Source organism: Toxorhynchites rutilus, chromosome 1 (assembly GCF_029784135.1).
Source record: "Toxorhynchites rutilus septentrionalis strain SRP chromosome 1, ASM2978413v1, whole genome shotgun sequence".
In the NCBI taxonomy this organism is placed as follows: domain Eukaryota; kingdom Metazoa; phylum Arthropoda; class Insecta; order Diptera; family Culicidae; genus Toxorhynchites; species Toxorhynchites rutilus.
Genome location: NC_073744.1, coordinates 30185607 through 30212818, shown reverse-complemented (window position 1 = coordinate 30212818; position 27212 = coordinate 30185607). Strand labels below are relative to the sequence as shown.

General features: G+C 39.4%; 2 protein-coding genes across 16 annotated transcripts in view; one reads left to right on the top strand and one right to left on the bottom strand.

Annotated features, from left to right (window-relative positions):
- The window catches only part of LOC129765362 (glucose-dependent insulinotropic receptor-like), a 53356-nt gene extending 44033 nt beyond the window's left edge, over positions 1 to 9323 (top strand). For all 3 annotated transcript variants that reach the window (XM_055765621.1, XM_055765602.1, XM_055765612.1), the window contains 2 exons: positions 7704 to 7853; positions 7935 to 9323. In XM_055765621.1, the coding sequence (XP_055621596.1) occupies positions 7704 to 7853; positions 7935 to 8860 (1076 nt within the window). In that variant the 3' untranslated portion in view covers positions 8861 to 9323. The remainder of the gene's footprint in view (positions 1 to 7703; positions 7854 to 7934) is intronic.
- Positions 1 to 27212, bottom strand: part of LOC129765309 (AF4/FMR2 family member lilli) — a 138134-nt gene that overhangs the window by 74676 nt on the left and 36246 nt on the right. The gene's annotated exons all lie outside the window — the stretch shown is intronic.

Sequence of the window (27212 nt, the reverse complement as noted above, 5' to 3'; positions counted from 1 at the left end):
GACATCCAAGGACAGTTTTTTCCTTTGGTTTTTATCTCCACAGAAATAGTTTTGGAGCATTGAGACAACATTGAGTTGTACGTTGACGTAAGATTACTCAAACACAACTCGACGCTCTCTCCGCAAACAATCGTGTTCAGGAAATCTTTGAAGCAGGCGTTAAGACTTCTGCGATCTACAATAGTCTTAGTCAATTTAGTTTTTTCTTTACATCCATATAATTTTAATGAGGAGATTATCAACGAATGATCACTCAAGTCTGAAAAAACCGTGTCGTTACGAAGATATGGCACATCGTCAAGTCTACATACAACATGGTCTAAAATATTATTGCTTACTGTACGTGTTACATAGGTATTCGAACACACGAATCCCAGTGATTGTAGGAGGCTAGTGTACCGTAACACAATGTTATTATGTGACAGATTCACAGGAACATTGATATCACCAACAACGAATAGGGGTCTAGACTTTGAGGCACTTAGTTTATTTTCTAAAATGTCATGAAATTTGTTGAAGTCAAAAGAAGGAGGACGGTATACACTTAGTATTTCAAATAACTGACCATTTATAGACAGCTCGATGTGTATAAAATGAAATCCATTCACAGTCTGATTGTCAATAATTCTATTTCTTATTGAATTGTTCACAAAAACAGCCAACCCACCAGCAGAGACTTCTCGACACGAAAATACAGCTGTATACCCAACAATGTTATAAATCGAACAGTATTCAGCTTTGAGCCTTGTCTCACCAATTACAATTACATCTATGGACACATTACATTGGTCAAGAAACAGCTTAATATTGTCAAATTTTGATAAGTCATTTATTCCTCGTAGATTCCATTGGAGAATTCTCAGGTGTTCACCGTTAAGAGTACTCAATCCAATGTTAAAGTCATTAATATCGTCATGATAAAAATTCATAGCTTTATTATTAGTCATTGGAATATACAACGTCAAGTAAGATGATGCTATATTTTGTCATGGATTTTTTAGAGAGCGTCGTTGTTATGAACATACCTTTTCCTCTTTGGAGAAGGAGTAACCATGGCATTTAGATAACGTGTCGTTAGTTTGCTTATGTTATGTTTGCTTATGCCTATTTTTAATAATCTCTGGTCTATCGCCGTCGTTCTTCTTAACTAGAATAACTCCATTTCTTCCAGGCCAAACATATTTTATTTTCAAAACCTCCTGGGAGTCACGTAATTCACGAAGAAGATCAGAAGAATATTGGGTTAATTCATCGCGTAATTTTTTACTTAATTTGACATAGAGGGGAGGGGGGATAGCCGTGATCGTTACGTAACAAAATTCAATTTTTATTTCTAAATAAATTCACGCGCCCCTATATGCTTCGATTCTGGGACCGAAAGAAGTGTGTTTCCTGAGCCAAAATGAGTACGTGTTGTAATGGTCAGTAAGCAGGGACCCCGGTCTGGAAGGTCGAACAAATAGAAAAAGAAATTTTCTTTTTTGCATTTTTGCGAAGCTTATGCTCTCAGAAATGTTGTCCTAACAGAATTTTTCGATATTTGACTTCGCTAGAAAGTTAAGCTAAAAGTATGAAGTGACCTCAAGGGATATAGTAGTGCTGTACGAATTTTTAAACGCGTTTTTCTCGAAACTGTTTCTGTTTTTTCAACTGGTGGTATCGATATCTCAGGATCTACTAGACCGAACTGATTTTTTTTATCAGCATGTAAAAATGAATTATCTAAAGCGTTACATAGCCATTTTTTGATATCTCATTTTTTTTTCATTTTTTATGAGCTTCTAAACAGCGATTTTCATGAAGAATAGCTAATTTTTTTACAAAAATAGCCGCCATTTTGGCGATTTTTCGAATTTTCAAAAACCCCTATGTAACGCTTTAGGTATTGTCCTAAAGTCTCAAAATATTCATTGGAATTCGTTTTGCGACACCACCGGCAAGGTAGCGATTTTCGGACAGAATTTACGCATCCAGCTGTCAACAGCGTACTAATTTTTTTTCGTGCACTCAAAAACTGGAAAATACATACCTTAAACAATAACTATAATAACCGAACACTTCACTTTATTCCTAAAATCTGAAAAAAAAAACACGAAAATCATTTATTTTTCGACCTTCCAGACAGGGGCCCCCCTTAATTCATTTCGAATATCGCGTTAATCTACCGGAGCATGATTTTGTCCTAGCTGCTAAACATAAGTTTATTCCGGCTGTTATCGCAGGATGCAAAATAAAGCTAGGGCACCTTGGTCATGCTGAAGCAGTTCAATGCGGTGGTCCAATATACGTTGCAGTTAGTTCAGGAAGGCACTGTTCTTCGAACGAATTTTCTCATGGGCTCAATTTCCAAAGTGTGTGCGAAGCTGCCTGAATTCGAGATTCGAGCCAATTTTTTCAGGGAGTTCAATGCTTTCTCATGATCATGAGGGATTGCACTTTGATGAAAAACTCCAAACAAGGGACTCGGAACTGGAAACAAAACATTTTGAGTATGCAGGGGAATAGTTAACTGATTAGTGGAATAATCTAGCGATCGATGGATATCCTCTCAAAGCAGAATATATTGAGTCCGCAAACTCCCGAATCGACGAAGCGGAATTAGTAGAAAATAAAGCCGAGTGGTTTGTTCGTCACAGGACTGCTTCATTGAACTAAGGATTAGTTGTTTTGGTGTAAATCAACAGCAATTTATACCAGCCCATGTTCTCTGTTCGAAACTCTATGAACTTGTCAAAAATCACTTGTCCAAAAAAGTTACTCCTACACTCGCGTCGGTGTAACAGACCGAAAGTGGTAAAAAGTGACACGCGTCCCCTTCCTACCAACACATACGATACGCTAAACGATGACGAACGACGAATAACGAAGCTAGAGAGAATCGCAAAGTCGTAGTGTTGATATTTTCTGAGAAATAAACGAATTATTGACTTCTCGGTCTCACAGACTCATGCGCGAGTATAGTTGTGTTAAGCGAATGTTTTCAATCAAATAGAAAGTAGAATGATTCACAAATAGAGATGAATTATTTTGACGCTTGTATTGTGACGAGGCAAGGTTGCCACATTTGCAGGTGTCAATTGGATTTAAGCCGAACTGATAACACAGAGCTTGAGCTTGAGCTTGGGTAGACTGTACAATTCGTAGTTGCTCTCCGTGATTGACCTGAACCAACCAAATTGCACAAAGAACACACAGAACGACGCTTGGGACTAGCAAATCATTCTCGTTGTGCAATTTTCGGTGATTCGAGCCTTGAATGGTCAATAATGACGCCGGCCACATCCCTTCAGTCACCAGGGGAAGGGAAGGAATGTTAGTATGATATTCGCCGCCCGAAGGCCAGAAGGGTCGCCTCTATAGCGTGGTTCCCTAGCGTTTATCATGGAGGGGATAATTGTTAGTGGAGAGATGTAAGAATCAAGATTCACTGCGGTAAGTGATGTGATTTTTTTTTTTTTTTAATGGCGTTAACGTTCCCTGTGGAACTTTTGCCGTCTCAACGTATGCATTAACTAGCGTCATTTATTAATACTTAGTTGAGATTTTCTAAGCCAAATAACACGCCTTGAATGTATTCCGAGGGGCAAGCTCTAGAATACGCGTGATCACAGTGCAAGTCGAAGGAAATTTCTTTGACGAAAAAATCCCCCGGCCAGAACGGGAATCGAACCCGAACACCTGGCATGATAATGTTGATGTGATGTGATGTGATTAAATAACGCGAATTAACGACCACTTTACGAAACGAAAATCTGAAAATCTGATATGTCACTACACGCGGCAGAAATTATTTTTAGGTATCCTGATAAGGGAAACCTAGAAAATTAATTGAACTCCTATATACCATCTTGATCAAAAAGTTCCCGGAATCAATACCGTGAGGCGAAGATGGCGCTGATAGCAATACCGCAAATTGAATATAATAAATGTTTTGAGGATTGGAGCGCTGGCGTAAGTGTGTTGCAGTCGATGGGAAGTACTTTGAAGGGGACAATATCGATATTGATGTATGATCTTGTATGTTTCATTTCCTGAATAAATTCCGGGAACTTTTTGATCAAAGTGGTATTCTAACAATTCTTTTCGCATCGTACCCATCGCATTTTTTTATCGCAACCCAATTACGACGGTGGAGAATTTACTGAGGGAATCCTGAGAAGGTAACCATAAAACCTGTTTAAAAACAATCAGACCTATAACCGTTATTCCACACGCGTAGTCTTCATTCAACCCCATTCGTAGTGATGGAGATCTTTAGGAAACCTGAGAAGGTCACCGAGAGCAATCAGAAATCAATCGGACCTGCGAATAATTCCGTAAACCATCGAGCGTATTGACGAATTTACGTTGGATTTACAACCAGATGACGCAGCGAGTAAAATGAGGATGTTTTGTTTTTTGGTATGAAATTCGTCCAAATTTTCTAGAAAAATCAGAATTTATCTTAAAATTTCCCGGTTTCATGTATTCTTTCCACGCTGAAAAGGTTAGAAAATCATCATTTTACAATGTACTATGTATATTACGAGGAATGGCTTGTTACAAGTATTGTAACTTTAATTTTTTTCAACTAAGTAAACGACGAATAGGGTGTTTTGCGCTAAAAATACTGCAAATCCTTCTCGTATCGGCCCCTACATAATCAATGATATCAGCCAATTTGATATGATATCGATTTCATCGCAATTATCCATAGTATCAATAACCGGTAAGCATCATCAAACCTAAAATTTCCGAAGATTATCTATGACTTTGGTAAAATCGCTTGTTGAAACCATCGGCAATATACAAAACAATAATTTTCTAACAATATACTGACGACATTTAGTGGCTGAAATGAATCTAAACAAAAATAAAATTAATAATTACGACCGAATCGCGCTTTTCAGTGCGTAAAATAAACAAACACCCTCACTTTTGTAGTTCTGAGCTCTAATGTAGGTGTAGGTTCGTCAATGTAGGTTCGTCAATTGACGAATTTACGCAAAGCTGAATCAGCTCATGCGGCATCTACATCTATTGGACATCTATTGGACCATTACGCAAAGCTGAATCAGCTCATGCGGCATCTATTTACGCTATTGGACCAAAGTCATTGATAATCTTCGAAAATTTTAAGTTTAATAATACATACAGGTTATTGATACTGTGGATAATGGTGATGAAATCGATATCATAATAAGTTGGATGATATCATTGATAATGTAAGGGCCGATACGAGAAGGATTTGCAGTATTTTGAGCGCAACACATGCTACTCATCGTTTACCTTGTTGAAAAAAATTAAAGTTACAATACTTATACCAAGCCATTTTTCAAAATATACATACCACATAGTAAAACGACGATTTTATAACCTATTTAGCGCAGAAAGAATACGTGAAATCAGGAAATTTGAAGATAAATTCTGATTTTTTACAAAATTTGAGCGAATTTGATACCAAAAAAAACAAAACATCCTCATTTTAATCGCTGCGCCATCTGGTTGTAAATCCAACGTAACTTCGTCAATAGAACATCGATTGCGACGGCGGGGAGGGTTGAAAAAGTTATGAATTAATGAATTGAAATATTAAAAAAATTAATGATATAAATAAATAAAAAATTAAAGAATTTATGAGTATAATAAAAAATTATATGAATTTTTTGAATCTGTGGATTTCAAAATTTATGAATTTACGAATCTGTAGATCTAAGAATTCCTGAATTTATGACTCTATAAATTTATGAATCAATTAGTACATAAATCTATGAACTCATGAACTCACGAATTCAAGAACTCACGAACCTACGAACCCACGAATCCACAATTCCACGAACTCACGAATCCATGAATTCATGAAGATCGATTAACACCTCTCTCAGTTTTTCACATTTTTCACACTCCATTTGTTCAGGACAGCACCCCTCGACATGAAGTGTCAACTGTGGCACTGTTATGTACCGAATAATCTAGCAACGTAGTGACTTGTTTGGAAACATCCCGAAATAATTTAGCCCACCAACTATTACAGCAAATGAAACATTCTACTCATGCTTTCGTGAAAATTCAAAAAAAAATCCTAAGGTGAGGCCGTTTCGTCACTAAGTTGGTTAGGGGAGCGGTATATGAAAACAGTACGGAAGAAAGCAGAAGGGGAATTATTAGCGTAAAAGTAGCGTAAAAGAGACAGACTTCGGCACTAGCGTATTGTGTTTTGTTTACACACAAAACACAGTAGACTTCCAAGATGGCTGAAGAGTGGTTTTAGCAAGTTGGCCCACCTTCTTCTTCTACTTCTAGGCGCCTTGGATGTAATCTATAAATAAAAATGGAAGGCCAAATGTGTTGGTAAGCGCAAAACCCGAGGAAGGAATGGTTCAATTTCAGTCATCTATATTTCGTTGTATTCGTCTCTTCCCGTAGATCAATATAGCGGAGAGAAAAATCGGAAAATTCGGAAAATTGAACTCCCATATGTTATACAATTAACTAAGCGTTGTTAGTTCATTTGATGTTGACGCTAACGAAATTGTTTTTTGTTCGAAAAATGAAAAGGATTTTCAGACGGAATAATGCATTCCTATATATTCTATCTATATAAACAAAAATGGAAGACCAAATGTGTTGGTGTGCCCTAAACCCGAGGAAGGAATGGTCCGATTTGAGCTGTCTTTATTCTGTAATATGCTCTGTCTCAAACAGGTATTTCATGCAACGGAGAAACATGTTATTTCCAAATGCTTGAAGAATCTTGAGCGAGAATTGTGTCTGAAAATAATTTTATATTATAAGGACGAATTTTTGTAGAAGTACTAGACAATTCATAGTAAAAGGAAATTGTAAAGGGTCGAAGGGTAATCAATCAATGAAGAGTTCAGTGATTGGACTCACTATCGTTCACTTAGTAAGAAAACGTGGATGATTGAAAGTATTCAAATCAAAAAATCTATTTTGGGCGGAACGAAGTTCGCCGGGCTAGCTACTGGTAATATTATAAAAAAGTCACAGTAGGGTTGTGTCCGAGACACGACCGCATAGTTGACGTAGGATTCCGTTAGGCTATCTGTTGATTTTGGAAATGATTGAAGAATTACATCGTTAAACTCCTTGATAATGATTTGGTGTTAATGTCTCTGTTAGGGAACACATTTCGGTGGAAACAAAAGCTCCCCCTACTATCATGTCCTAAGCCGAACTGATGTCAAAAGTCTATTTCGGTTGAGTCGTGATCGGGTTCCGGAATGAGGGTGATAGTTCGAGCCCCGGATACAAAACATAATTCGATAGAAAACTATACAATACATATCCTTGATGAAAAATAATTCGGTCGTCAATTTTTCACATTGTATCAGAAAATAACACATGAAACGTTTATCTATCTTTTGAAATTATCAAATGACAAAACAATCATTTTAGTTTCGACATTTTCTCCCGTTCGTACCTCTTTGTAATTAATCGAGTAAAAAACGGTTGTTCCATCCCACAGTACACTCCATCTCTCCCGCGGCTTTTTTATTGTTAATGGCCATAAACGCCGCGGATTACGCGTGCTGCGTCAAATATTTGAACTGGGTTTTAATGGTCTCCGGTACTTAGTGGATGGGATAATCAATCACAAACAATCGTGTGCTGAAATGGGGTTTTCCCAGAAATGTTCAATCCCTCGCTCACAAATAAAAGCTTAATCTATGTCTCTCTCTCTCTTCCCCCTTCCCCCTTAGGATTGATTGTTTCCACTACGGTCGTGTCAGTGTACAGCATCGGACTGATCGCAGTGGACCGGTATCTCTACATAATGTACGGATTGCAGCACCAGCGCTACATCACCCCCGCCCGGGCTCGGCTTTCAATTTTCACAACCTGGCTCATCGGTGGGTTTCGGTACTCTCGATGACAAAAGAAACTGATTTGCTATTGAAAGTCTCCTTCTTTCTCCCTCCACTCTATTTCAGGACTCACTATCGGCTTCTTGCCGGCATTTGGATGGCGCGGCGATACCGACGGGGGACGCATCTGCTGGTTTGTCCGCTTGGCGCCACCAGCTCTCATTATACTGACCACCACCGTGGGATTATTTCCACTGATTGTGGTCATTGTGCTGTATGGTATTATACTGCACAAAGCCCTCCGGAGGGTTGTCCAGCTTAAGAAGGCCGGCCGAGAGCAACAGGGCGCATTAGCGGGCAATTTACGATTGTTTCGTGGTGGAGCGACAGCTGCTTCCAGCCCGAATCTGGATTCCGAACGACCGCTAACAGAGGGAGAACAGAAATCCCCGGAATGTTTCGGTTGGTGTTGTAAAAAATCCTCCTCGAAACCGACGGATACTCGAACCGGGAAGCACCCGACCAAGTGGAAGGCCATAAAGGTGGTTTTGTTCACAACGGGATGTTTCGCCGTGACGTGGCTGCCGTATTACATTGCGAGTGTGCTGTTCGTTTTGTGCAACCAAGAAACAAACGCGGAACTGTGTCGTAGCTTGCAGTTCGCCATCGCTAGCCCCTTGGCGATACTGGGCTTCACCAACAGTCTCCTAAACCCCCTCATCTACGCCTGGTGGCACAACGGCTTCCGAGCTTCGGTGAAGAAGCTGTGGAGAAAAATGTGCCTTCGTCACTGCTGTTGCTGCCAGCGAAACAACAATAAATCATCCACACGTGAGCCACCGGCACCCACAAGCACCAGCACCGGAGAGAGCACTGGCAGTGGCGAAGGCCAGCAGTCTTCGAACACAGATGCCACCACACTTCCTTCTAGCAACAATCGATCGGTGGCCAACATGTACAACAATCGAAGTAGCAGCAGCAGCAACAGCGCTGACCTGGAAAATCGAATAACTCACACCGACATTGATCGTCCCGACCAGACAAGGCTCTAGGAACTATGGACTGCAATAACAACAACACCCGTCGCGCACCCCCGCATCAATTGCGCCAATCTCTCACTATCGATGCCCAAGGAGAAGGAGGAACCCAAGGATTGGCTTAGACGCGGCAACCCCACCGCCTCTTGTGAGGCGCAGAGGAAAATGGAAACAAACGTATCCGCTTTCCAATGAGTTGACCCACGCGATGGAGTGGGTGGATGTGTTTGGCTTTGCCATATGTTTCGAGTGTTCGCTTGCAGAAGCCCGGACAGAAGGTCGGAAAGGTGGGATGGCTCTATGTAATTCTGCGAACGAATATTCGATTAATGATGCAATCGAAATTGTGCGTCTCCGTAGCTTTATAGTTGTGTCGGTCGGCAAGATCCCAAATATCTCGAAATTCACGTTTGACTCTCGATAATAGATACAGTCTTAGAGGTTGTAGTTTTACAAGAGCAAAAGTCAACTTAAGACGGAACATATTGAACGTTTCTAAATGAGATATTCACAATGAATGCTTAAGTTTATATTTATTAAGGCAGTATTCTAGTCTAGAAATTTGAAAAAAAAATCAAAAATGTTCCCTCGTATTTCTGTAGTTTAAGTATCCAAGAGTATGCCCTAGAAAGGACTTATCGAAAATCCTATTATTTACCGAGTAAGAGCCCTTTTAGTAATGCGGTATCCAACCTGGTACGACCATAACAATGAACTTCAAACGCGTTTTCCTCGAAACTAGTTTTTTTTTCAAACTGGCGTACACGATATCTCAAGTTCTACTGAACCGAATCACGTCGAATTTATATGAATACAATCTGCAGGTATCTTTTTAATTTTACTATTTTGAAAAAAAAAATCGGGAAACGTTAGAAAAACGTTGTATACCGGATTTTGTTTTTTAAACGGCCACCATTTTTAAAAAAAAGATGTTTCTGACTTGTCCGAGGTTCATGAGATCTTTACTGATTCAGAATCTGTTCGATTTTTTTTTTTTGTTTCAGGTGACCAGAAGGGCTGGAATCGTGTAGGCTATGGCACAACTATTTTTGAACCCTCTCACTTCATCAGCTCTTAACTATTCTAGTTATGAATATTTTTTTCTCCTTTCAATTTTTTTGTTTTATTGCTAAAGATGGATGAACAAATAATGAGATAATGGATGGTAAACATAATCTTAGTTTTTTTGACGGAACTCGAAAAAAAAACGTCAGTAATTCGTGTCTCTACACTTGAATACCCCCTTAAAACTTTTTTTTTATTTTAACACCAGTAAATCCGACGAACTTTATCTTAATTGTTTTTTTTTCTGAATTGGTGATCTGAAGAAACTATTTACGAATTCAATTGAATGCAACACCGTTCATTTACTTCAACTTGGGGAACAAAAAAAAAGTCGCACGGGGTCATATCAGGTGATTAAGGTGCTTGCTCGATGGTATTGACTTTGGTCAAATAATTCAGTACAATTCGGGCTCGGTACGATGGTGCGTTATCATCATGCAAAATCCAAGAAAAGAAACGAAAAACGTAGTCCTACTGTAACTCACGAAGACTTCCACTCGTCTCCGATGCGGACGTCTTCTTAAGCCAGCCAAGCTAACTCTCACTCAATTATTCTCAGGATCGACTAAAACGCGCTAGTGGAAACTCACCTGTCCCTTCTCTATGCTGGAGCTAATCAAGCTGAAATCAATTTCTTTGGTGCACACGAGAAAATATCGCAAGCAAAATGTATAGAAACGAATCAAATAACACATATGCCCTTTATTCCAGAATCCGATGACAATTTATTTATTGAAAAGATCTAAACGGACTCACTCGCTCTGCTCATATCTGCTTCCGTCGTTGTTGTGATACCGTCACCACGTAGTTATTACCGGCGGCTGTGCCGGCTTTCAGAGATCTGCTGCGCTGCGTTTTCCGGTTCCCAACCGGCAAGATGGACGTCTTCGGCTGCTACGTCTTATAATTCCGACTCTGGTCGAAAGATTAGATGATGGTGGTTGGTCGTATGTTGGTGGACGACCTTCGGCGACCTGGATAGCGGTATGTGCACTCCGAGAGGAATTATCTCGGCTTTGTTCACTCGCGACACCTTGCATTCACGGTCGGAAAATAACTTAAATGTGTCGACTAACTAACTCTTCAACCGGATGCGACCTCTTCACCTATTAGCTGGCCTCGACGTTAGCTATGAGGAGGACCAGGGCTATATGAAAATAGCCTTACTAGCAAGGCTCACTATCTTCGCGCACTGTTAATGTTTTATTGAACAAAACCACTGTTTGCTGAAGCAATTAAATTGCTGTTAACACTAGATTCACTAGGAAATTGGACATGCCGAAATTAACACCACTTTTTGCTTCGCTAATCCAGGAATAAGAGAGCGTCGAGTGAGCTAGAGGGCCTTATATAGCATTCCGGATCCCGTCCTTACAAAGGATCGTACGATGCGTGGCGTCATCACGCATCAATTGTGGATTGCGCGCTTTGGGCTCAGTTGGATGCTGTGCTGGTATTTGTATCGGCTCCACTGATGAGTTTAGCAGAGATGTGAGCAGTGAAATCCGCCTGTTATCCCTGCGCTAACTCGGTTCGAATTTTCAAATAACTCTACACTGTGCTACCTCCTGATTGGCTAACCGAAATGAGTTCCGTCTCACTTAACGACACATCAATTCTTTTTGCCGTGCTGCAAGTTCCCCGGTTTTTTGGAATACGTTGCGTGACGACGAAACTCATAGTAGGTTGCCAGAAATTTGTATTCAATTTTAATTTGATTTGCGAAATTCGTTTCTGTTTCTCTTTTATTTAATTTGTTTTATATAATTCAATTATTTCTTGTGCGGTTATTTATATTTACAAACAATATTTTCATTGATTTCGTTTTTCATTGATATCAAAACTATCACCAAGCGAGTGATCTCAGCTTGTAAGCTTTGAAAAAGGTTACACTACGTCAAAATTCTATTAAATTTGCACGAGAAAAGTGTCACCAACAGAGATGCCAACCTTCCTGATTTTTCAGGATTTCCCAGACTTTTTGGCATGCTTCCTGATATCCTGAAGAACACTCAATTTATCCTGATTTTTCTGAAATTATCCAGATTTTTCCTGATTTTTGTAACTCTTAACATTATTCGTAACAAATATACTGGTTTCCATGTCAAAATTTGCTGTCATGACAGTTCTCCGGTTCGGACTTGAATATATAGGGTTGGGGAAAAAGAAATGTCGTATTTCTGATCGAAATTTAACGCTTTATTTAACATGCTTAATTTTTTTTTATCCCAACAATTTGTAACAGAGCCGAATTGATTCGTGTACATTTTTTATCTTAAGATAACTTTTGTTGTATATTACACTGTTACTATTTTGAGGCGTAAGAGTATCGCTATCTATCGAAAAACATTTGTTTTATTATCTATAACACAGTAGCCGTTTAGGCGCAAGAGAATTCCTATTCTATCGATGCGCAACATATGTCGCCTTTTTTCAGCGTAAGAATATTACTATTGTTCAAATGTTCACAGTTGGGCTGTTCACAGCGGGACTGTTGATATGAGGCTTCCTTTGTTGCGTTATTAATAGTGCCAATTACCGATGAAGCGGGCCGAAAATATGAGCGATAAGGGACTGGGTCAGAGAAATTCCCTTCGACTTGCACTATGGTCACGCGTATTCTAGAGCTTGCCCCTCGGATTACATTCAAAGCGTGTTATTTGGCTCAAGAAATCTCAACTAAGTATTAATAAATGACGCTAGTTAATGCATACGTTGAGACGGCAAAAGTTCCACAGGGAACGTTAACGCCATTCAAGAAGAAGAAGAAGAAGAAGAAGGGACTGGGATTACCGACACATGATGATTGTTGCGTGGACATAGTAGCTAGAATAACACACTAAGATGGTTGTTTAATCTTTATATTCAGATCCACAATACAGCTTCAATCAGTATTCCAAAAGGTACAAAAAACCATAAATTATTTGGCTACTATTCAAGAGTCAATCATTAGCAAAGGATTGTATCCCCAAAACAAAAAGGGGCAATAAATCAAACGGACAAACGTCCGAATAGTCAAAAGGCAAATTTCAAATAACCGCGCGTAGAATTTCTAAGTCTCCTTTATCACAGCATCCAATAGTGCATAGAAATTCAATATCCAGTTCGATTGTCCAGTCAAAGGGAACCTTTATTATATTCTAATTCAGTTGAGTCGATAGCCTATCGATCAGCCTATATAACGCTGTAACATGAAGGAAAAGAACACTTGAAATGAATCTGTCGAACCAAACGCATCTATCACTTTTCACATAAATCTGAGATCCACTATATCGGTTTGACATGGAATGGCTGTATATATATATATATATATATATATATATATATATATATATATATACAGTAGTGTATATGTAGTGTATATATATATATATATATATATATATATATATATATATATATATATATATATATATATATATATATATATATATAAATATGTATATATATATATGCCATAGCAATATAAGAGCAATATGAGAGAGCGAAACAAGAGACACATTGCAAATAAGTACGCATCAAACCTTTCGCATACTTGCCACATACACGACCCAGACCGGAAAGGAAATAAGTCCACGTTTGTGCTCTCCTTTTCACTCTTAGAAAACAATTTCTAACTTCATTTTATAATGTAGTGTAACATTATCACACATTTATCCAACAGTACCAGTGAGTATTGGATAGCGTTGTCGTGTAAAACAGCTTTGTATTCCATCCGGCCTTGGTTCGATCCCCGCTTGAAATCATTTGGCCTTTTTTTTGGGTATAATTCCAAGCTGCCGTTCATTCTAAGAGAAAGAGAGATCTGCTCCCATACATACAAACATTTTAAAACTTTTGAAAAAGGTGCTTTTATTTGTCCATTTCACCCTTCAGTACACATTAATAAACTTGAAAATCGGTCAACGTTTTCTCCTCTAAAAGCTAATTTAATTCATTATTATAAAGTTTTCCATCTAAGTCAATAGTCAAGTAAAACACTTCACGATGATTTCGGTACTTTCGTATTAGCGTCAACGGAGCCGAAATACAATAGATAGAATTTTTGCACTGAAATATAAAAAACTTAACCGGGCAAACGTAGGCCGTCCTAACTAAAGGATCGTCTCCTATGTTTCAAACTAACCGGGCAATCGATGGAACACAGGTTTGTTTGCGAAAGGCCGCCGACCCGCCGTCGGAATTGTATTTCGGCTCCGGTGACGCTAATACGAAAGTAGCATGATTTCATCCCACAAAAATATCTTCGTAGAAAAAAATTCACTTATTTATTATTTTAATTTTTTTTTTAACTTTGTTTTTCAGTGTAATACACTAAATTATGATCTTTACTCTCAACAAATGGACCATTTGAAGGTAGCGGTTGAACAGAAACGTTTAGAATTGGGCAACAGAAGAGGTGTTATGTTCCATCAGGACAACGCAAGGCCACACAATTCCGAGAGCTTGATTGGGATGTTTTAATGCATCCACCATATAGTTCGGACCTGGCACCACCCAATTATCATTTTTTTTGACGTAGGACTACGTCTTTCATTTCTATACCGGGGTGTAAAATCAAAGTTTCGAAAACGAAAGCGTTACGCCGGAGACCGAGATTTTGAGCGTTAATAGCTCCTAAACAACTGAACGAAATGGTATGATAAACACTTCATTCGAAAGATGAAATGTCTACGCGTTATATACTTGTTACTTTTTGATCCAAAAACTTGTTTCAATAGTCTTAAAATTGCTTTCAAAACAGGCTATTGAAATCACCAATCGGTATATAAGCGAGCGGCGCTCGGAAATCCACTCAGTTCTAATTGAACAGCGATTGGAGGATGTTGTCGCTGTTGCGGTGAAGCTCTTTATTTATCATGAAAGCGCGGATGAACGGTGTCGCCAAGAGCCTGTTTGTGCACCCTAGGCCAGAAGGGAATCTATCAGGAGGAGAGTGATGCCACAAACGGTTCCCCGGGAAGATCTCGAAGCAGCCGCTACACACACACACATACACGCGCGGAATTCTTTTCGTTTGGATGCCATTCAGCATCGAGAAAGATCCGGGAAATAATCTGCCAGTTCCTCTGGGAATTTAAAAATACATTCATGTGAAAGAGTTTAATTGAATGTTTTCTATCCATGTAACACAGGTGGTTATCGAGTTGGCATTAACCACTGGTGGGCTTCCAGTATCGAGGAAAATGTGGAAATATCTAATCGTTACTGAAAATAATCTGCCAGTTCCTTTGGGAATTTTCAAAATATATTCATGTGAAAGAGTTTAATTGAATGTTTTCTATCCATGTAACACTGTGACCAAATACATTTGGTTTTGTGGTTTTTCAATCAATCGCAATTAACAGGATAGCTTCAGAAGATTATTCTTCCCCATCAGTAGGATATTTCCGTATCCAATATTGTATGCGCCCGCAATCGATTATTGCTCATTCGCCGAAAGTTCCGAGCTCAGAGAGTTCATTCCCCTCTAGTTTGCCTTCCAAATTGCCATCGTAAACCACACCTTCTCTCGATTCAATCACACACAAAAAGCATACTTAAGCGATATTCTGGTGGTGAGACACATTCATTTTTCGTGAGGACATCGACAAGACAACATCGATGCCTAACGTGCTGGAGGAGGTGGACGGCGAAGGATCGACACATACACGCGCAGAACTCTTTCCGTTAGGATGCCATTCAGCATCGAGAAAGTTCCGGAAAGATCTAATCATTGCTGGAAAATAATCTGCCAGTTCCTTTGGGAATTTTCAAAATATATTCATGTGAAAGAGTTTAATTGAATGTTTTCTATCCATGTAACACTGTGACCAAATATGTTTCAATCAAGTGCTATTAACAGGTGGTTATCGAGTTGGCATTAGCCACTGGTGGGCTTCCAGTATCGAGGAAAATGTGGAAATATCTAATCGTTACTGAAAATAATCTGCCAGTTCCTTTGGGAATTTTCAAAATATATTCATGTGAAAGAGTTTATTTTAATGTTTTCTATCCATGTAACACTGTGACCAAATACATTAGGTTTTGTGATTTTTCAATCAATCGCAATCAACAGGATAGCTTCTGAAGATTATTCTTCCCCATCAGTAGGATATTTCCGTATCCAATATTGGATGCATAAAACCTTGTGCCTCCAACGTAACGCTCTCGTTTTCGAAGTTCTCCAAATATTCATTCATTCAGAATGAATTCAGATTCAACTTCATACAAATGATCTCTAAATCAACGATAGTCCTACGTCACCCTTGCGGTTATACCATAGATATAACCCACTTCCTGTTTTTCTCGTATTGGAAAATTTCAAGAGTGATAAGAAATTGTGATCAAGAGAAGATTGTAAAAATTTATTGCTATGGTTTTTCGCTAATAAGGACCTAGACCTCTTCATGAAACATCATGAAGCTACCTTTAGAATGGCAACAAATTTTCCAACAAAACGGTGTATATTTGATTCAAATCGGGCATTCCGAAGAATATGAAAGATAGGCCAGAATTTCACCAAAAAATAATGGATTACTTTTTTCCCAACCTAATATAACTCTTGAAGCTTTTGTGATAATTTTGACAAATGCGAAAACTGTGAATATTCTCTTCTCCTTAAAATTTGGTTTTGATATTGTTTCAATCAAGTTGAAATCGTCACCCAGGGGGTCGATATCGATCACTTTGAGAAACTGTCAAACACAACAAACAAGTTTCCACATCTGGATTTCTAACTCAAAAGACAGTAAATAAGAAGAATCGATTGATGCAGATGGGAAATTTTGAAATGTTTACCATGTGTTTTGATTCGGTGTTGTCAAAATTTGTTCATGCTACCCACGACTACCCTCTATGGCGCTGCGCACAGTTGGAATGTAGCCGTGTACAACGGTGAATCAGGTCAGTACAGATACAGCGATTGTAGGTTATAGCGCTGTACATGCTGACAGACACATAATGTTCAGAGTACATCGCTAGTGTAGTTGTGTGTCTGCCATAAGTATAGGGTCTTTCAGATTAAACGCTCACGCAAAAAAATCGAATAGCTCTTTTAAAAAAAATGTTTCGCTCCGTCGATGGTAACATAGCGTTCCCCACTTCGGGACGATAATATTCGGCTACTTGTTCAGTCTGATCGGATGGTTTTTAGTGTCAAGATGCACAATTTACAAGAATGTGTATTTTTAGTGAAATCGTATTACTCGAGCAACCGAAGCCTTAATGAAACTTTGTCCTCTTATGGTAAGAATTTCAACATTTCTCGTCGTCGATTACTTCCTCTGGGGGTATGTGAAGGACCGTTGCTATGTTAATAAGCCACAAAATCTGGAGGAACTCAAAGAAGAAATAACTCGGATTTTCAACATCGAATTCGTAATGTTAGAGTTGTGTATGAAGAAGTTTGTTCACCATTTAAAACGCGTTATCGCAAAAAGGCGTGATCACATCGAAAATGTCCAAAAATAAGCTTTTTTTCGTTTTATAAAATTTTTAATAAATATTTCGTATTTTATCTCGCAAAGATCTAATCCTTGTGTCGCGCATTTAAACCGCTTCTCGCCGAACAGTATCGCAAATAAATTTACATTTGTCGTGTCGAAACAATGGTCAGTTGAGGAACCCTGAGTTATGAGCTCATGATCGTTCGCTTAGTAGCGAATACGCAACCAATTAGGCTACAAAGACCCCCCATACAATTTAAGTCAAATATGCGCCGTTTTGTTCCCAAACTTGTTGCCATTTAGAAGCCAAATTCATTATAAACACCTCCCCCCCCTCCACCACCCCTTATTTGACGTCAATCCCGGCTTGGCGATGGTTTGGGCCGGCTCACCGCGCTTCGACCACGACTTTTTCCGCTCTAGGTTGTCGCACGTGATTCATTTTTCATCACCAGTCACCATCTTCTTCAAAAATGGGTCGAGTATGTTCCGTTTCTGCAGTGCATCGCAGGCGTTGATTCGGTCCAAAAGATTTTTTTGCGTCAACTCGTAAAAACGTTAAATATGCCGAAATTCTTGCTTGGTGGACTCCATCTTTGACATGCTATAACTTGAGACTGAAAAGGACTTGTAGCACAGATTGTCGTCTTTAAATAGCCGTATAGTATGACCCGATGCGATAAGTACAACACAAGATATGTTGAGGTGTTGCCATATATTGACAATATACGGCATTTCTTTTTCCCCAACCCAATATCTTACATTAAGTTAAATTCTCCAGACGCAAAGCTGTACTTAACTTGTTTTTATCAGTTGTTTCGTGGCTTTCCAAAACAGTGCTAGAAAGTTTCATGAAACCAGATTGTCTGACGAATTTATGGAATTACAACGAGATTAAGTTTGAGGAACAACATTGCTTTATTAAGGATAAGGTATGTAGATGTATTCCCACAGTTATTAATGTCGGAATACGTTTCAGAGTGTAAAATTACTCAAGAGAATTTTTTAAATCCACAGTCAATATAAAAAGATTTTATATATAATTTGTTCGTCTGATTCAAAGTAGCATCAACTTTAATGATGGGACTATTTAGTATGGTGTAACCGTATATCCTAAAAATTAGAAATAAATCAATAAGTCTTCCACTGCTGATATGCTTTTCTCATTAGTTGAGTAAAGATTCATTGCAAAGCATGGACGATGAACTCAGTGAAAATTTGAATATTGATTTCTCTGCAATTGATGGTGGTGATTTCGTTTCGGTTTTTCGGAAAAAAAAAACGATTAAAACGATCAAAAGGTCAGGCGAATCACTAGCATTTCCGCTTATGCGAGGATTTAGACCATACTTATTAGTTCCTTAACATATCCGGTCTTCGCCCGGAGAAAGATGTACGCTGTTCCTGGTGGGATTTGGAATGGATTCTGTATTATGCGCTGCTGCCAAGCAATTTTTTTCTCACATGTATGGCTCGCAGCAGTTTTCGACGGGAAGCAAACATGTTCTGGGAGGATAGAATGTTTAAGCTGTGTGAAAGATGGCGAATGATTGTGAAACTATGGATATAACATTAAATTACAATGCTTTGATTGAAAATTATGTTTTGTTTTCCCAAAAACCGACATTAACTTTTCGCACAACCCAATATGAGCTATCCCGATTTATCCTGATCTTTATTTTCATTCTTCCTGATTTTTTAAAATTATAGTTGGCAACCCTGGTCACCAATATCACCCATATGTCAAATAGGGAGTAAAGCGTTCATCCGCGTTGACGCCATTGAGCTTCGTATTACGAAATGGGGGAGTAGGCATGACAATATGGGTTTGCAGAGAAAATGAGAACACCTTTAAAATCAAAATAATTATGAAAAATATTGTTCCCAAATCAAATTAGTACTCTATGTAAATGATAATCAATTTTGCTTGCAATTTGTGAAAAAATGTCATACAAAAATTGTGTCTTAAGATAATTTTATAGCATAATGGTAAGTTTTGGTGAGGATATCGGAAAATTCATAGAAAATAGTTTAAATTAATTAGCGTCAGAACAACGTACTTCTAGTAGGTAAATAACGCCAAGAAAAAAATATCATACAAATTTTAGTAATTTAAAACTGCTTTATGGCCGACTAATCTGATAGAGAAGAGTTTGCCTCATACAAACTAATGTCGTATCCAGATGTCGACACCATTCCGCCGTCAACGCGAATTGTCTTCCACAATTGGCATTGAAAAATATTCATTTTTTGTCATCGATAATAAAGTTAACTGCCCGCTGTTGGAAGTCACCATAAATGTGGTGTATTCCTCCAAACCGTTCCGTCAATTCCAGGAAAACAACTATGCAAATCTACATCATGCAAATCGCGTCGCTCCTGCGAATCCAAGCCACTTCAACTCTAACCCTACAATCGAAAGTTCCCGCCGCCGCCTACGATCGCTTTGAAGCACACATCTCTAGGCTTCCGGGAAAGTTTACTCTTTAAACTTCCTTATAAATACCCTTCACGAATGGCCCTTCTGCTGCCGCTGCTGCTGCTGCTCGGTCGAGGGTACTCAGTCTGGCCTAAGTACGAGGCGTTGTGAACAACCACATCCGGAAAGTAACGCACTCACATTTCCGCCGGAGAAACGTGAAGTCGCATAAAAGCGAGGGGGTCTTGCAATAAACTCCCTTTGTTCCAGTTTCTTCAAGCGGACCGGATTCTAATGCTTTTTCCGTTTATGTATGGCAAAAGTGCTGAAACTGTGCGGTGGCTTTCCTTTGTTCCACCCCTTTTTGCAATAATGGGGTCAAGTATTCGGCTGGCATTGCAAACCCCCTTCATGTGTGTACGAACCATCGAACTCGGGAACTGTCGAACACAAAAGTAAAACAAACACCCAAAGTAATGTGGTATGGTTGGAGTTGGAAACGAAAAAAAAAATTACATAAAAAGGTCATAACCACTGTTCCATTTTTCACTGATTTACATTGGTTCACAAGCTGCCACCGCCATATGTATGGAGCGTATGAGTGAATTTATACATCGGGACAATATGCAAAAATTAACTGACGAAAAACTTTGGCGCCACCAGCCATTGTCTCCGGCTTTTTGGGGCCCCATCGTTTCTCGGGTTGGAAATTCAATTCCGAGCAAACGACGACAAAAGTCAGCGCAGCAATGATTGCCTCTTCTGATTGTAATAAATTATCTCGTTTGCAGCTTTGCTGGAGAGAAGCTGGCAGCTCGTATTGTTCGCGTGGAAAGTTTCACTGGTGTGTCAAGTTTTCCGGAGAATTTATGTTTGCCAGCAGACAACTTTCCTTGCGTCGGTTCTGTGTTTGCCCCTCTTCATCGTCGCTGCGAGATGACGGGGAACCGAGAAAACCCGGAGGCCAGCCAAACCGCAACCATCCGGCGGAAGGCCGGAGGCGATGACAGCACTGCCTGCTGATGATATGTGTGAGTGAGCTAGATTTGATCCTAATTTTAATTTTCTCCCTCGCTGCGAGATCTGATTTTGGAAAGAGTTCATAAACTGCTTTCCGGTGGTCCATCCGAAGGATGCGGAGGATGTGAATCCAATTTCTAAACCATCTCCCTCCGAATGGTCGTAAAACGATTACAAACTTTGGCTATATTTAGCAGGATGCGAAAAGTGACACCAATTATGTTAATTACATGGAATGGCACTTTGGTGGGGGCGATGGGAACTAGTTCCTGATAGTCGAGGCGGTCATGCTCAGGGGTACCGTGCTTAGCATTAATGGAGGGATAGTGCGAAATGCAATAGTAGATTTTTGAGACAAGTCCCCGAGATTTGATTTGTATTTATGTTCCCCGGGTGCCAGATGGAAAACCAATTCGGCTTTTATCCAGCTTGTCCTTTAGTTCAACCTTTGCTAATTTGCCATTCCAGAGTTCACTCGAACCATTCAGAACATTCAAAACAATGTACGTGTTATGATATATTCTCTCAGTGCTTTTTCACTAATATATTTGAGGGGCCCAGAAGGAAAGGGATCGTGCCTTGATCGATTTCTGTTCTGACCTATCTTCCACATTGTTAAATACATTTCAGTCGTATGAGTATTCCTCCCACAAACTGTGAATAGTCTATCTGCATACAAATTATGTAGAGTTCCGCAATCCTACAATGTTATAAGTAAATATTTACGTGCTTACCCGAAAAAAACGCGATTGATGTTGACATGTTTGCTTGTTTTTTCATGTTTTTTTCATTAATTCGAGGTAATCAAGGTCTTTTCTAGCCACCAATTTTCTCAAATTGTTCTAGCTTTTGATCCGTTGGGTAAAATAAATTGAATTTCTTCGTAGACATGAGTTGTGAGTTTATTTCATCAGGTGCGCCAAATGATGTCGATTTCGTGCCGATAGATCTGAACCCCCCAAACACTCCGGGACTGCACCCAATAGAAAAATACTGGGCCATTATGAAGGGACACCATTTTAAAACGAACTAAAGTGGTGATGAATGTAGAAGAAAAGAAGAAATCAGGGGTTAATATGCAAAAAACTGTCAATTCTGAGGTAGTGCAGAACCTTTTGGCTGGGGTTAGGGCCAAAGTTCGCGCATTCGGATATAAAGGCGATATAAATTGAATTAATGATGCCGAAATTAACTTTAATTGTCTAATTGTCTAACTAATCGGATAAAAAAAATGAGAGAGAATTTTGTGTGTGCGGATTGTGAACGATACACCCTTTATAATAGGTGTACCGGTAAGTTTCTTCAGTTTTACAACAGATGGCGTAATTATTCCAGTTATTCAAATTTTCCAGACACTCGTTGGAAAGCTATTGTCATTGCGCGTATTTTTCAGTATATGTCAAAAAGTTGAAGCGTAAACAAAATGGTTTTTTCCACTTCCAATATGTCGAATTTCGTACCAACGAGAGTGTTTTTGCGGGGAGTGTTACTTCATTACTTCAATATGAAGAAAAAAGCTGCGGAAAGTCATCGCATTTTGGTGGAAGTTTATGGTGACCATGCTCCAACTGAGCGAACGTGTCAGACGTGGTTTGCACGGTTTAAAAGTGATAATTTTGGTTTGGTAGACGAAGAACGTTCCGGACCGCCAAAAAAGTTTGAAGATGAAGAATTGGAGGCTTTACTCAAGCAAGATCCGTCACAAACGCAACAAGAACTTGCAGATACACTTGGAGTAGCTCAGCAAACCATATCAGATCGTCTAAAAGCAATGTTTAAAAGCAATGAAACCATTACGGGAGACCTCTACCGACGACAATTGATGCGTTTGAGCCGTGCACTGAAGGAAGAACGGCCACAATACGAGCAAAGACACGATGAAGTTATTTTGCAGCACGACAATGCTCGGCCGCATGTCGCGAAGCCGGTCAAAACATACTTGGGAACGCTGAAATGGAAGGTCCAAAGGTCCTTCAGACATTGCTCCGTCCGATTATTACCTTTTTCGATCGATGCAACATGGTCTGGTTGACCAGCACTTCTCCAATGTGCTGGCGATGAACAATACTTTGTATATTAAATTTGTAACCATTTTTGCTGAATAAAGCATTAATTTTTGAAAAAAAAACTAAGAAACTTACCGGTACTCCTAATATATAAAGATACATTCCGGTCTGTCTGTCAAGTCTATAAGGACTTGGAAAATACTGAGCTAATCGGCGTAAATATTTGTATGTAGGGTTTTTAGGGCCGGGGTTTTGGATTCTTAGGGATAGTTCGACACTCGTCTCTCCTCTCTAAGGGGTTCTGCCATACAAATGAAACACAAATTTCTGCATAACCCGAGAATTAATCAAGCAGATGGAACCAAACTTAGCAAGTGAAGGTTTTGGGCAAAACATGTTTCTATGGTGGTTCTCACTCCTCCCTCTCTCTAAGATAGGGCTGCCATACAAATGAAACACAGATTGCTGGCATGTCTGGCATAATCTGGCATGTGAAATTGGAAATTGAGAAGGGTTAAAGATTAATCAATCAATGAAGAGTTCCGCGATTGGACCCACGAACGTTCACTTAGTGAGAAAACGTGAATGTTTAAAAGTATTCATATAAAAAAAAATCCATTTTGGGTGAAACGAGGTTCACCGGGTCAACTAGTGTCATATTAGTCATATTATCTAACAGTAGCACTAGGATGGCAGTGATGATCATCCATGATAATCATCAAAACTGTCAATTCAAAATAATTTCATGCAAGGAGTATGACAAACCTTCAGCACTAAACTCTTCTTATATTTAATGATCACGCTTAGTTTTAAAGAACCATAAATTGAGATCGGGATCCAATATATGCTCCGGTCACTTATAGAACACTTATCATCGATATCGCTATGATGAATCCTCGCAGCGATGCCGTGCAACGAGAACAAATTCTCACTGCATCAGTATCTTGCATCAAATAAGGTCGTTTTCATGGCTGAAATTCAAACATATTTCCGTCACACCCACACATCCCACCGAAAAACCGCAAACATTTCCGGTTTCCAGGATACACATTGCATTTTAGTTCGCCTTCCAATCCATCGGCGCCATTAGGGTAGCGTCGTTCCAAGTCACGTTCCGGTGGGATATCAAATATAAGCGCTAATACACACACAGGCGCGGGTACGAGGAGGGACCGGAAAGCACCATCGGCAGCGTGTGGGATGCCGTCAACAACGTTCGCTGCGTCAACACAGATCTGGTCTCGGCTAGGGCCTATGCGAGCTGAATTAAACATCTCTTTAATAATGGATCAAGCCATTTTGGAGTGCCGAAATGCAAGAGCCCTATCAGCGACAGCGGACGACAGGAGCCACTAGTACAGGTGCTTGCTTGCTGCTCTCTCGGTGTAATCCCATCCCAATATTTTTACATGAGAATTTCGAGAAGAGAGTTAAAATAGAATCGAAAATCACGAACAGCACTAGAATAATTCAACTGCGACATGAAAAACTCTTTCATTGGAAACCCAACTGTGTAATCATTATTCTACTGCCTTCGGAATTTCCCATATGGTTGAGAGAAATGCATAGCAAAAACACTGTCAAACCACCCACACGGAATAAATCAAAATCCATTAAGCCAAAACGCAACGACAAACATTCCATTGATATTGGGTTGTCCGGATCATTCGCGCCGCTTGTAAATGTCATCTTCCAAAAAATTGTTTAAGTGCGCGACGAAAAACTGGTCAAGGTGCTTCTTTATGCTATCGAAAGAATCAAATATGATGCACTTAAATTACCAAGTTTCTCTCAACATCTGTTGTGAGTGGTTCATTTTTGATCACCCATCAGCATCATAGATCAGTCCCTCGAGTTGGTCTCGATCATCAGTGGCGGCACGAACTTTCCAGACAACCCATCCTATATGCTTAGATAAACTCACCCACTGTACAACCCATGACGTACGATGAGTCCCCAGTAGCCCAGTTCAGCATATTGCGACGCTCAGTGATGTTCGTTCATAAGTGCACAATGCAATTAAGTTATTGAAATGAAGTGCATGGGAATGAGCGTATCACCGCCTCCTCCCCCTCCCCCTTTCACACTTGAAATGCAATGAATAGCTTTGCTCCTTTCGGATCCCAGCACGCACACCTCAATCCAAGAGATGTGCATTTCGCCGGCCAAAATGATAGCTGGGAATGCAGGGAATGCTATTGGCAGCCAGTCCGACCGTTGCATGGGTTGAAACGAAGAATACGTACCCAAATGGTAACATTAAAATTAATTTAGCTTCTGTGTTATTTAATTTCCATTCCAGGATGAGCATCCAAACAACACATTGGCCTTTCACGAGGCGAACCTCATCATGCGCGGGGGATGAGAAAGTTCCGATGAATTTGTGAGCCTTCTGCTCGAGGTGTGTTACAATCTTGCTTGTGTTATCGAACGATGGTATGATGGAACGAAAGTGTTTTGGAAGCTGTTCGTCGACAGAGAAAAGATATTCTGTGTCTACCACACAATAGCTACACTTCGAAAGCAATCAATTCACCTCTCATTATCCACTTACCGTAACGGTAGGCTAGTGCAGAACTTTCCACGAAATGATTCCTCATATAGCACTTCAATATTGCGGATGAACAGTAATTTCTAGCAGCAGCAGACAGCAGTAATTTTATGAATTGATTATATCGCTACACAGAGACTTCTGTTCATCCAGTTGGAGAATATTTTACAGTTGAATTGCCTTTTTGCCAGCACAATACTTTTGTGACGTGACAGCAACTGTCTTTTTGCGGTTTCCGACTTCTGAACATTAATGTCATATTTTCAGTTCCGTTTCAATACATACAAATAAACTTTGGTCCATGATTTGTCAACTAAAGATGAACGTGGATTCCTGTGTATTCAGTTATCCAAAAATTATAGGAGGTTGAGTCCAAGACACGATCGCATTGTTGACGTAGAACTACGATGTTATTTTGTACCAGTCGCTAGTTAATAACTTTGGATATTATTTTAAAATGCTGCGAAATTTTAGAAGAAAATTCCCATTAGAAAATGGGTTGGTCAGCCTGAAATGGTTTTTTATTGTTGAATCAGTTGACGATAGATTGGTGACTTGAAGCGACTAAGAATATAAATACTTCTCATCCCTTTGCGCTATCCTCAAAAGAAAAAAGTTGCATTACTTTCTCATGCTCGAGATGAGCGCAGCTGTTATCCTCAGTGGAGAAAGTTTTGCTACTGGCAAGCGAAACCTAACAAAATTCTAGAACTTCCTAAATAACTAAATAAACGAGATAAATTTTGTCGGTTAATCTCAATAACCATCAAAATAAAGCGCAAATGCCCTCCTTGTAGAAGGCAGTTTTGCGATTGGCACGCGGTCCCAAATAATGTTGTGATTCCAGCACGACAGTCACTATGGGTTAGCTTGATATTCCTCAAATAATTTTGTGGTGCACAACCTCAACACCTGCTTCGCCATAGCGTCAGTTCGGTGCATTGATGCAATGTCAAAGGCACCAACGAAGCCCTTATGATGACGGCTAACAAGCGATATTAACTGCTTTGAATAAAGAAAAACTCTGAATATTTTTCTTCAGCAGAGATCTGATATTCATATCCTAGCACAAATATTCCTCTTCCGCTACCTCCCTCTTTGTTTACATTCATTATCACGGCTGCATAATTTGCACCACCAAACAATCGTCCATCATAACATCAAATATTGGGTGATTGTTGCATCGCGACAGGGCTAATGCACACGGGAGCAGATACGAATGGGGTTTCAGCGTAGCGAAGATGCTATTTGTACATACGGATTATGAAACAGGCATGTACGCACACATAGCCATATATCGATGGCTTGAAGAAACTAAATATACACACATTTATCTCCGCTTTGTATTCCTTTGTGTAAATATTTCCCATCTCAATCAGCTTGCTTTCATCATTGGTGGAGATAGCTTTGCTACTGTCACACACAAAGTTCCATAACAATTATTTTTTGGTGAGCCGATGATAGCCTAGCTTCATGATTCCCCACACACTTGTGTAGCTCAAAACATTATGGCAAAGGGGTCAATTTGATGTAATGATTGCAATGCCAGAGACATCAGCGAGTGAGTAATTTGGTCGCGTCCACAACTCAATCCGAAACGAAGGCTCCCAAAATCAGAAGATCCAATATTTATGTTCCAGCCAAACATTCCCATTCGTTCTTCTTCTTTTTCTTCTTCTTCTTTTCTTTGTTCACGGTGATTTTAAATCTTTCGTTGATCATCGATAAGTTGCTCGTTATTGACAGCATGGGTAGGGGAGCTCAAAAAAGAGCAAAACAAATGTATGAGAAAATTTAAATGCTTCTAGTTTTCATCAATTTGAAACGTTTACACATCAGGGAATTGTAATATATAGCATAAAAAAGTTGATGGGTCTGA